The sequence below is a fragment of the Triplophysa rosa genome, linkage group LG11 (genome assembly GCF_024868665.1).
Source record: "Triplophysa rosa linkage group LG11, Trosa_1v2, whole genome shotgun sequence".
NCBI lineage: Eukaryota > Metazoa > Chordata > Actinopteri > Cypriniformes > Nemacheilidae > Triplophysa > Triplophysa rosa.
The window spans coordinates 10,400,621-10,413,212 of record NC_079900.1 but is presented as its reverse complement, the minus strand read 5'-3'; the positions used below and the strand labels follow the sequence as shown (position 1 = coordinate 10,413,212).

The window sequence follows — 12,592 nt, the reverse complement described above, 5'->3', positions numbered from 1 at the left end:
GGAGAACATTCCTAAGGACTGGCGATTGACCACAGGATATACGTTTTGAAATGTTATTTTACAGGAACTAAGAAAAAGGACTTCACGGTGATTGGTGGAAACGGAGCAGCACTCCTTAAAAGGCAGAGGAGGAGTCAGAAGATACGAGCGACGTCACATACTTTATAAATAGGGGTGTATTTGAATATTTTGGTTGTTGGCTTGTGGTGGAGAGGGTGGTGATTTACTGGCAACCCAAAGCTTTGTTACCTTTTTACATCTGATAATAAAACTTCTGCTTAATTTTGGAGAAACGTCTCTTGCAAATTTTTGAACATGCAGGACTGCCTTTAAAGTCCAACACCCTAAAACTCTATCACGATAATTCCTGGTATTTGTTGCGATAACGATAAAAATGACGATATATCCATAATACCATCCACCGCTGTTTTTTGCGTCAAGTGATAGTAGCTGCACGTGGTCTAGACCCTCAGAAAAACAAATATTATCAAAACGTAAAACTTACCCCAAATCAAACAGCTCCTAAAATATACCTACAGTATTTTTGTAAATATAAAATATAATAGTGAGATTCGACTTCAAAAGGTTGTAGTAAAGAAAAGTTAAATGAACTAAAGCTCAATAAACACATCATTCATACCTAAAACTGTATATATTCTATTGTTGGGTGGAAACGATCGATCGCATCACGCTGTCAATCACTCTCTCTTGAACTGTGTGAACCTTCTCTTCTCATGGCAACATACACTAAATCTGTCTATGACTCGCGCTACAGAAAGAGAACAGAAAAACGCGGATAAAAGAAATCCAATTAAATAATCCATGTTTTTATACGCTCATACGTATTTAAAATAACGTAATACAAACTCGCATGTACTGTATGTAAACAGGCAGCAGTGCTGTGCGCGCTGTGTCGCAATGAAAGCACATGTGGGCGCGAGCTGCGCACGGGACGCTCCGTTCATCCTGTATATAACAGGCAAGAAATCATATTAAACAATTTACGCACGCGCGCATAACATCTAACGAATGTTAAAATAAATACTTTTAGCCAAACTAAATGTTGTGGTGTAACGTATTATGACTATCAACGAATACTTAACAAACGAATTAAATAAAACGAAAGTGAAACTAAACATGAACTCGGATGCATCTACAGTGCCAACCTAAACGAGAGTTAGAGCTCGTCTTTTAGTGCAAACTCTTTCTCAGCTTCACGTCCGCCGCTCCGCTATACCCGTTTTCGCTTCACATATGAGCTGTGAATGGGTCTCACAAAGAAATACGTCATCAACTAGAATTTATCGTTTATAGACTAATTCCTATCGTGTGGGGAATTTCTACCGGTATATCGCAAACGATATAATATCGTCCATCCCTAGTATACAGTCACAGAATAAATTAAGAGAACATTCCAAATTTTCATTTATTCCATTTTCACTCCATTCCAGTCCAGTGTCTGTTAAATTTCAACAAAATCAAACCTCGGGAGTGACATAAAGTCATCTAACAGCAATGTGAAAGTCTGGCCGCATGACAAGACACATAAAAACTTTGATAAAAATCCAGATTATCACATAAAACATATTTTTTTAACTTTTCCTAAATACAAATATACTATTGCATTGTTTAAAAGTGAATATGAACTTGTTTTCTTTGCAGTATTTGAGGTCTGGAAAAATACAGAGCATCTTTTCTGTTATTTTGACTTTTTTTGCAAATAAATGCAATAGATCAAATATTTTTATTTGAGATTTGGGCGACATTTTGTTAGTGGTTTACATAATGAAACAAAAATAATGGTTTTCCCTAAACACATACTGTATAGTAAATTCAGAAAAACTGAAATAATTTTGAAATGGTCTCTTAATTTTTTCGGCAGCTGTATGTATGTATATATGGTACTAATATTGAGGTACTTATATGCACTCTTTAGGTGAAAACGTATTTTTTGAAAAGATACCCGATTCCATCTTTTGTAACTTTTCAGACATAGTGCATAAATGAGTTTAATTTAATATTTCACTATGGTCGAACAAGAGAGCACTATTAATTTATACTCCTAATACATCATATTTATGCTTCCTTGCACATAATTTCAAAGTAGTTTTTTGTCTTTATGGTTTTTTGTAATTCTCAATACCATAAATTCCCAACACATTCTGCAATTTGCAAAATTTAGACGATTGCAGTTCTACATTTATTGGCCCATTTAAAAGATATCGAATTACTACTGGTGATTGTTTGGCACTAAAACGACTTGAAACACAATAATTTTGAATGATGTAGCACATTGGTATATGGCCAGCGGCCATATTGAGGAGAAAAAACAAAGGAAAATAATGCTGTAGATTGTGTTGGCAGGGGGGTTTAGGAATAAGAGCAGTGAAGCTCATGCTGCGGTGCGCATGGAGCACTTGTTGCAGCTGTATTGTAGCACAGCTGTTTATTCTCTCTGATTAATCAGTGTTTCCATGGGAATACAAAGATAATAGAGAAATCTGAGGAAATTATTTTCAGTTTCTTAATATATAGACATTCACATGCTGCTATTTGGGTTAATATAGCCTTGAAGTCCTTGTTGTTTCTCTTTCATACATTCTAGTTTGAACAAGAATGCTTCATATAACTATAAAAGGAATTGGAACGAGAAACAGGATATTTGTGCAGTTGCGACGTCACATCTTTTTTTCCATTCTTATCAATCAATACGTATTTTGCTTCAAGAGGTTAGTTCAGCCAAAACCTAAATAGATGAGAGCATTTATCTACCTGTGTGTCTTTCCACACTTGTTTCAACATCACCCCGTCATCACAGTGTTACCATCTCAATACTACAGAGGAGAACCTCACAGATGTTCCACAAAAGAAAGAAAATACAGGTTTAAAACAGCATTATGACAAAAATGTTGTTTTTGGTAAACTGGAAAAATATTGAAAATGCAAGTGAAAAAGCAGCCAATACGAGCCCAGCACAGATCAAGAACCATCCCAGGGTGATACCTGAAGAACCTGGTGAAAAAATGCCAAATTTCCATAATAGTACCTTAATCCATTTTATGTGTTTACTGTTGTTGTGTGGGAAAAAAATGATAAAGAATATGTAAGTGCCTAGTTTTTCACTAGTAGCGTATGAAACATGAAACACTGATGAAAATGACTATAAGGATTTGGCTTCATTTGCTAAGATAAGCTTATCGGTAACAAATGCTAAACCACGAGATATGAGGATGATACAAGGATGATATGACACACAAATCTTACTTAGTATCTGCCTTTGTGAATCTGATAAGTTTCTTGCTGCTCCAAAAGGATTCATAAATGGCCAGCACTGGTTATGAACTGTAAGAGAGAATAACTTCATCCATCCACGTGAAAACCTCATGTGCCAAAACAACCAAAAAACAACTGCTTCCAAAAACAACAACAACGTGTAATATAACTTACAGTTACAGGTCCTCCAAAGTCCAGAATGCGAGCTGAGGGACACCGAAGAGCTGTTCTCTCTCTTAGATGTGTCAATGATGTACCAAAAATCAGTTCCAATTGCCAGGACAAGACCTACAAAACTGAGGACCCCAAAGGTGGCCACAAAACTGGCCAAACCTGTGAAAGTGACTTTCATTATGTCTGACTGAACGCAGGTGTCTACAGAGCCTCCGCTTTCAGTAGCTTCAGTACGCTGCTTTTCCTCAGCACTGCCCATCTGAAAGCCCTTGGCTGGATGCTGAGCTCTTTATTCAGTAACTAGAACCGAGTGGTTTTACCAAAAGAGGGCAGTATGGATCATTTTCTGATTCTATCTTTGCTCTTCTCTAATTGAAGAAGCAAAACATATACCACTGGTGATTGAAAACCACACAGCATATTAACTCAATCATGCAGATGCTACTGTCTCATCCCCCTCCATCGTTAGTATGCAAACCTTTCTGCTGGCAGTTTTATGTTCTGTGCCTGAATTAACTTCTCAACTCATAAACAGAGTTGGTGAAAACGTGATTTGAATTTCGATGTTGTCTACTGGAAAAAAATATCAGAACCTATGTTATAAAATAGTGAAAGTGACCTATTTGTCAGGTATGGTGACATCATGAACCAAACAAGAATCCTAAAGAATCAAATGCTATTATACTAGCATACCATTCATTTATTTGTTTGCTTTTTATTAATTTTATTCTAACGTTAGTAGAATCAGGTCGGAATCTTGCAGGGTTCATATATAACCCCTTCTTATATCTTGTTTGAGCTCACAAGAAAATACTAATATATTAATAATACAAACTAAAGTGGCATATGAAGGCAAACTCGTTTTGCATTTGCAATACATTCTAATCTGTAAGTGGCTAGAGCGCAGTGTTGTGGAACTGTTATCGGAGCTTTGTTGCACACACGGTCCGTTTCTAATGTAACATGTCTAAGTAGTCAGCTTCAGTGAAAGCTTTTCAAGGTATATCAAGGTTATTTTTACTAACATTTAGTGTGCTTAATTACACTACAAATTTACATAAAAAACTCTCAGTGATCGTCAGTAAATCGGTAAATACTGCAAGCTCTTTTGCCCCTCGAGCTGTTAAGAAGACTACGAGGAATGAAGCAAACTTAGTCTCAAAAACTAGTAAGCTGCTAAGAATAGACGGCACCGAACGTTCGGATCGTTTGTGATCGTTTCTCCAGAAATGCTGTCTAAGTAACTTTGTCAGTTCACTGACTTTTTAAGCCAAACGTTACATGTTCCGTCGCTGTCTTTGACTTTATAATGCTGTTGCGAAATGTGTACCCTTAACATCTCTATTCAAATGCAGTAACGTTATCTCTGTATTTTCGAGATGACATGCTACGTGATATTTATTAGAAGGAAGACTGAGCATAAAAAGAGCGACAGTCTGTCATTGTGGCGACGCCACGCCCACTTTGTTATGTTTATTTCTTCTTAATACAAACATTTATTTAATAGGAAATATATTGCTTTGTTCTTGCTTTTAGTGTAGTTTTTTCTTAATATAGTTTTGAATTAGTGTGAAATGTCATATTTATCACAGTCTTTAGATACTTGTGTGAATGTGAAAAATACAAGGGCCGCAAATAAAATACTCTATTTCCCAGTGTAGCATCCTTGATAAAGTGCCATGCAGGGATGTCATGGACGAAGTCACCTTTAAAAGTGACACTGTTCTGTCTGATGTGCACCTGCTGTTGCCAAACTCTTCCCATCTCATGAAGAGACTCAATGGTGTTGGACAACCAGGTAAGGTTAGGTAATTGAGCATTATGCATGCAAATATGTCAGTATTCCTATTCCATTATATGTGCACCATGTCACACCAATTATGATACCCAGGTCTTGTTTCCCTTGTTGAACACTTGACAACATTTGCACATTTGGGTATACATTTGATCACCTAGTGTGTTTTCTTGGGAATCAAACTCATCACATTGACATTTCTAACACAATAAATGAACTCAAATGATGTGACATTTTTGTGACCCTGGACAACAAAACCAGTCTTATGGGTCAATTTTTCGAAATTGAGATTTTTTCATAATCTGAAAGCTGAATAAATAAACTTTCTATAGATATATGAGTTGTTAGAATAGGACAATATCTGGCTGAGATACAACCGTTTAAAACTCTGGAATCTGACAGCGCAAAAAAAATCAAAATATTGAGAAAATCGCCTTTGAAGTTGTTAATCAGGGGCACTGTGGCAGGCCATCCACTCACAAAAATAAAGTTTTTATATATTTAAGGTAGGAAATTTACAAAATATCTTCATGGAACATGATCTTTACTTAATATCCTAATGATTTTCGGCATAAAAGAAAAATCGATAATTTTGACCCACACAATGTATTTTTGTCTTTTACTAAAAATGTTCCCGTGCTACTTAAAACTGGTTTTGTGATCCAGGGTCACATTTATGATGTTGTGTTTGCAGTAGTGATCCCTAGTTATGTAGTTTCCACATCTACCTCTCGGCCACTTCAGAACATACTGGTTTGACCTTAAGAATGCTATTGGCCACTTGCATGCCAATAGGTTGTTATTTCAGATTGATTTATAATACTGTATTATAAATGTGATTGCTGTGTGTGTGAATGGTGTTACAGTATTCATTAATACACACTTTCCTGTGAGGTTTCAGCTTTTTACACTGTCCCTGTACAGAGAGTTACATAGATTGTTGTCTTGGCCTAGGTCTCTTTTTGTAATTGCTGTAATAGGATTCATAGTATACAAATGAGCACTAAATAGAGTATGTAATTGATGAATATAATTAAGTCATACAAGTATAGTCACTTAGGTCTGCTCAGACATAGAAGATAAATAGAACTAATTCTCTTTCACAGAAAAGCAAACTGAGGTCTTATTAGGGTTTATTATTCTATTCTTTATGTTTCGTGGGTTTCTCGTCTTCACAGCTTGACTAGAGGAGAAGATGTAGAATACATAAAAGGGAGCTTGTGATTTTGGGCTAATTGAACAGTAATACTGGCGATTTTTAGTAATGCTTTGAAAAGGTATTGTATATTTTTCCATTGTCTGCTTTTTTGAGCTCTGAATGCATGGACGGCAATGCTGTGTGTCTTATTTTTGCCTTTAAACCCCTGATGTGACCATGTGTGGCATTGCATTGATTGCGATTCATTATCCTCACCAGAACAGCGGAGCCAAAATCACGCTAAAATCACACCACACATGACCAACCACTATTCTTCGGAAGACAAAAGGAGACAGATTTGGAGCCGATAGATGAAGTGACCTTTAGAATGCTCGACTGAAGCTGATGCTGTAAAATTGAGCATTACGGTTTTGCTCTGGAGTAATAAGACACATACTTCATCAGAAATCTAATTTTTTTACTTTTTAAAGCATGTTTTTAATGCATCTATTTTTCACTAAATATTATCTGTAATCTATATTATTAATATTCATAGTCATATAGTATGGCTGTTGACCGACATCTGATTTTTAACTAAAATGATGACCGTATCAATCATGGTTTGAAAAAGGTTTACAGTATTTCTTGGCTAAAACTAATAGGCTACTTAATTTAATCAAGACCTTTTATCTTTGTGGCCTCCACCACAAAAAAAAACTCTAAACCGAAATGATACAAAAACTCTCTTCTTTGAAATTGGATTGATTTTCCAGTCAAAACAGCGCCAGACAGACTCGTCCTTGCTCATTACCAAGGCCAGAAGGACATATCTGTCGAGTACAAAAAAAATGTCAGTTTCATTCTGTCTGTCATAGGCAGGGATCATTACCTTATCATAGCTCTTGATTTTATTTATCAGACTGTGTCTGCTGCAGCTGGGCTCTCTGAGTGTGATGTCACCATTTTAGTTACATCACTGATAACCCTTGAAAATGGATTTGTGTCTGTATTTCCAGTCTTCATTTCCAAGTTCAGGATTCTGCAGAATTGCGATGAGAAGGATTCAAGCGTGGGTTCTCCCATCCATGAGCATGAGCGTGAGGGAGCCGATGTCTCAGATGTTCCTCGGGATGAAGATGGAGATCTAGATGTGGTGAGAAGGCCTAGAAATGGCACCTGCCACAGGGATGCGGTGTGTCCTGTTATTCTCAGCCAATCCGCCACGACACTGAGTGACCAAGATGAAGATTCGGAGGAGGGGGACGGTACCTCTGACATCATCAGGATTGGTCAGGATTTTTTTTTTTTCGATTAGATGAAAATATTTTTACACCATGTCATTTCACCATGTGTTTTAAACAGAGCACACCATGGCGACGCCTCTGGAGGATGTTGGGAAACAGGTGAGTGGTGGGAAGGCTATTATGCAGTATGTTTACACTGTTGCAATATACAGTATAAATTCGTATTTTTTCCAGATCTGGCGTGGTGCTTTCCTATTGGCCGATTTCATCCTGTCACAAGTGAACCTGTTCAAAGGAGCAACTGTCCTTGAGCTTGGAGCAGGAACAGGATTGACTAGCATTGTCACGGCAATGGCGGCCAAAACAGTGTACTGCACAGGTGATGATATTATTTGATTAAGGGAACGGTTCACCCAAAAATGAAAATTCTGTCTTCATATACTCACCCATCATCTTGTTACAAATCTGTATCAATTTCTGATGAACACAGAGAAAGATATTTGGAAGAATGCTTGCAACCAAAGAGTTCTTGGCCAGCATTGACTACCATAGTAGGAAAAAATGCTTTGTAAATGTCCTTGTTCTGTTGAACACAAAAGAATATATTTTGAAGAATGTAGCAAAGCAAACAATTCTGGGGCACTTTTGATTACCATTGTAATTGTTTCCTACTATGGTAGTCAATGGAGGCCAAGAATTGTTTGGTTACAAGCATTGTTCCAAATATCTTTCTCTGTGGTCATCAGAACAAAGAAATTGTTTGAGTTGGGTGAATACATTTTTTATTTTTGGGTGAACTGTTCCTTTAAGTCATTATAGGAAAACATGCCGTTAAATTATTTTACAAAAGGCAGAAGTTGAAAGTTTACATTTACAGCAATAAACATTATTTTGCCTGTGAATGTCTGAATGCATCTATAGCACAAGATTTTGTTCTTGCTCGGTTGCTGCTTTTTAGCCTTTTGAATGTACGGACAAAATTGCGTTTCATCAAGAAAGCCTCCAAAAAGCCATTCGGCAAGTTTCTGAAACTCCTGATTGCTATTTTTTGCTTTGATGACTACTGCCATTTTATCTGTTTGATTTCCTCCCGCACGTGTGACATATAATCTCTTTGAGGGGAAAGTGCCCCGTCTGCCTTTATGGCTGGATTGATGTTCTTAGACCAATGGGGGTAGATAGGGTCATCATTGTGAAGTGAGAGAAAAAAGCTGGGAAAGAGGATGACTTGATGTAGACAATAAACTACAGCATTATCTTCAAAGTAACGCTGAGATTGTGGATCATAAAATGAAAAGGCATACTGCACAATTCACATTAGGATAATGAATATATGTGTATGAACATGTATGCCCTGTTTCACAGACAAGGCTTAAGACTAATCCCAGACTAAAATGGAAGTTTGAGCTGTCTTAATTGAAAATAAATTGCCCTGACATATCTTAAAATATGTCATTGCCATTGTTTTGTCTCAAGTATGCGCACCGGTAATATTTTTATCTGAGGCATTTTAATAAAAGCGACTTAAATATCCTAATTTAACTAAGACATAATCCTGGTTTCAGATAAGCCTTGTCTGTGAAACCGGGCCGTAGAGTGTATATATGCACGATGTTACTGTACATGCTACAAGAAAGCTATAAACGAGGATGGTTTTAATGTAACATAGAGATGGTCATGAGTTTGTGGCAGTGAGAGCAGTTTCTGGAGTGTATGGGAGAGAGTGTGACAGGCTAGTGGTGTGATTGCTGTGTGTGTGAATGGTGTTACAGTATTCATTAATACACACTTTCCTGTGATGTTTCAGCTTTTTACACTGTCCCTGTACAGAGAGTTACATAGATTGTTGTCTTGGCCTATAGGTCTCTTTTTGTAATTGCTGTAATAGGATTCATAGTCTACAAATGAGCACTAAATAGAGTATGTAATTGATGAATATAATTAAGTCATACAAGTATAGTCACTTAGGTCTGCTCAGACATAGAAGATAAATAGAACTAATTCTCTTTCACAGAAAAGCAAACTGAGGTCTTATTAGTCTTTATTATTCTATTCTTTATGTTCCGTGGGTTTCTCGTCTTCACAGCTTGACTAGAGGACTTCAATTTTATTTAATGACTATGTCTTAACACCAACACAACCTAAACATATTGAATGTCAGTGTTGTATAAGCATCAGCGCATAAGAGACCAATTTGCCCTTCATTTAGTATTAGTACCATTACTTTAAATAGTGGTGTTAATGTATGAATTGTTCACAGTATGTTCACATTTCAGCCTTTTTATTAGCTTCAGAAGATAAAGAGCTTGTTTTAATACATGACTTTGTTCCATTTACTTACTAGATGAAAACTATTTTGTGTTTGGCAGATGTTGGTGTGGACCTCCTGAGCATGTGCCAGAGAAATGTGAATTTGAACAAGCAGCACTTTGAACCCCAAGGTAAACATTAACATCATATTTGGATCTCAGGCAGCGTTCTCTCGTTGTGGACATCTTTTAGTCCTTTTCATGTTGTTAATGCGTGTCACATGGAGATTTTCCTTTGGCAGAGTGCATGTTATGTGTGGTTTCCATAATTGTGTCTATAAGACTCTCAGTGAAATACAGCTTAAATTACACAGTTGTGGGAAAAGCTTTTAAAAAATGAATCGTGTTTTAATTTGTCCTAAATGAAAATGTTTTTGATTAGTTAATAATTTGATAATTTGCTAAGGGATAGACTAAAGTGTTCTCTTTGCCAGTGATGCTTGCCTTAAGACAAATGGATTTTACACAAACAAAAGTTGGATGATTTCCTCTCCTTCTTGACTACCCTATCCAACAGAGAGCGAAATAAGGGTGCGGCAGCTAGACTGGTTAGCGGACGATTTCTGCACAGGTAGGAATTTAAGAAATTTCAGGTGAGTAAAATTGGTGTGGATGAGACTAAGGTTTGACGTCACAACACAGCTGGTTATGTCTCCCGGAGCCGCACAGTCCCATCACCTCATGTGTAATCCATTTGTAATTGGAAAAGAGAGTCTGTCTGAAGGCAGTTGTCTCAGTATATTACACAGGGGTTCCTCACTCATAATCCTGGTGAAACTGGGAAAATCTGTAGCTCTGAGCTGTGAAATAAAACCTGTGAAAGTCAACATGTGGTTGTCATCTCATTAACACTTTTATTTCAACTCTCGCCAGATCCAGACTCAGAGTTCTGCTGGACTGAGGCAGAGATAGCAGACCTGCATGACAATACGGCTTTTGTGATCGCAGCAGATGGTAAATTTGCACCGAGTGCCTTCTGTAATTAAGCAATGAATTTATTACCTTAAAAAATGACACGGGCTATTACCATAATGTATTCATATATTATCCATAATTTAATAAAATAAGGCACACTCAGCAAGCATGATCAAAGTGAGGGCTGAAAGGACTTTATTTGTCTGTTTTTATATGTGTCTATTTAGTGTGTTATGATGATGATCTTACGGACGGCCTGTTTAGAACGCTATACAGAATTACCAGCAACTTACGGTGTCCCAGCATAACCTACCTCTCCCTAGAAAAGAGGTACGAATCGCATCTGACCATGATGTTCAGATCACGTTCATGTTGTAGCTTATACCAAGTCTGTGAACATGGCAGCCCAGCGTAATGGTTTCTGTGTTTACGCAGACTGAACTTCACACTGCGACACATGGATGTGTCTTGTGAGGCATATGATCACTTCCGTCACTGCCTAGACCAGTTAGAGCAGATGACAGATGGAAAGAATACATTTACGGTGGAAGCGGTGAAGAGCTCTTTCCCTCAGTTCTTTCAGTATGAGAGAGTGGAACAGCTGGTGAGAAGGGCTTTTGTGTCTTTTGTGTTTGTTTAATGAACAATTCTTCTTCTTCTGAATACAAATCAAGTAGTATACAATTTTATTTGTCTGCTTGTTATCGTTTCTGCCTTTAGGAGGAGCTGATATATATAAATATACACTGATAAATCGACATCTCATCTTGAATTCTCTCTGCATTTCTTTGCAGGAACTGTGGAAGGTGACTGCTGAACGACTTTAATAATATAGCTTTTAAGGTTCCTTTAGAACCAAGAATAATTTTTTGCAGAATGAGCCTGTCTTGGGATTTAATATTTTACAGAGTAGGCTATACACACTTTTATTGCCACCAACGAGGCTACGGATTTTTGCTGTTAGTTTTTAGCTTCATTGGAAGATAGTTTTGGTTGAATCAGGTTCATCGTTATGTTGACATTTTTCAATGTATTATCATTTAGGTATACAACACAATGTCTTGTCAACTTGATACATTAAATAGCACGCATGCAAATGGATTTTCACTGACCTAAACTGTCAGTTTTGTTGAGTGTTAATTTGAAAGTTAAAAAAATCATGCACTACATCTTATTGTTGAATTTGTATCTTTTCTAATGGCTCAATGTAAACATGCAGACATTCTCAGAGGAAAGTGCCACAAAGCGTATCGAGCGAGACTGTTTCCTCTTCTCCGAACACTAGAGGGCGTAAGATGCGCAAATGGTTCATGGTAGACTCATCCAAATTCTTATTCTTATATTCAGGTCTTTCGTTTTTTTATTTTACTATTGGAATATAAGGAATGTTATTACAATGAAGCCAAACTTGTCGCGAATAAAATAGATTTTAATAGGAATTTTTATGTAGATCTTCGCCTACATTTCATGTATTTATTACATCAGTGATTGTTCATAATGCACATGCAGCATTGTATATGCTTTTTTAAATCTCCTAAAGGAATGTTAGTGAAATTTGGGACTAGCTAAACAAGAATCTTCGAATACGATCATACTGGATACTGTCATTTCTAGTGTTCGGGTTGTTTTTTCATAACGTATTAAATGTATCCAGCCTTACAGGATTCATATTTATATAAATAATTAACTTGAACAAATACACACCATGCTGTAGCACGTTCATAAATCCACTCAACGGTCATTT

General features: G+C 36.9%; 2 protein-coding genes across 2 annotated transcripts in view; one reads left to right on the top strand and one right to left on the bottom strand.

The window, feature by feature from the left end:
• Nucleotides 1-3,776, bottom strand: part of LOC130561366 (transmembrane protein 114) — an 18,370-nt gene extending 14,594 nt beyond the window's left edge. Inside the window, exons 1-2 of the mRNA XM_057345636.1 lie at nucleotides 3,448-3,776; nucleotides 3,265-3,342 (exon numbers count right to left, since the gene is read on the bottom strand). Of these exons, the coding sequence (XP_057201619.1) occupies nucleotides 3,265-3,342; nucleotides 3,448-3,706 (337 nt within the window). The 5' untranslated portion in view covers nucleotides 3,707-3,776. The remainder of the gene's footprint in view (nucleotides 1-3,264; nucleotides 3,343-3,447) is intronic.
• A 1,363-nt stretch (nucleotides 3,777-5,139) lies between these two features.
• mettl22 (methyltransferase 22, Kin17 lysine) lies at nucleotides 5,140-11,675 on the top strand. The gene is made up of 9 exons (XM_057345474.1): nucleotides 5,140-5,245; nucleotides 7,397-7,645; nucleotides 7,743-7,783; nucleotides 7,859-8,003; nucleotides 9,994-10,065; nucleotides 10,807-10,887; nucleotides 11,076-11,178; nucleotides 11,284-11,452; nucleotides 11,643-11,675. The coding sequence occupies exons 1-9, from the start codon at nucleotides 5,140-5,142 to the stop codon at nucleotides 11,673-11,675; spliced, it is 999 nt and encodes a 332-aa protein (XP_057201457.1).
• The last annotated feature ends 917 nt before the right edge of the window (nucleotides 11,676-12,592 follow it).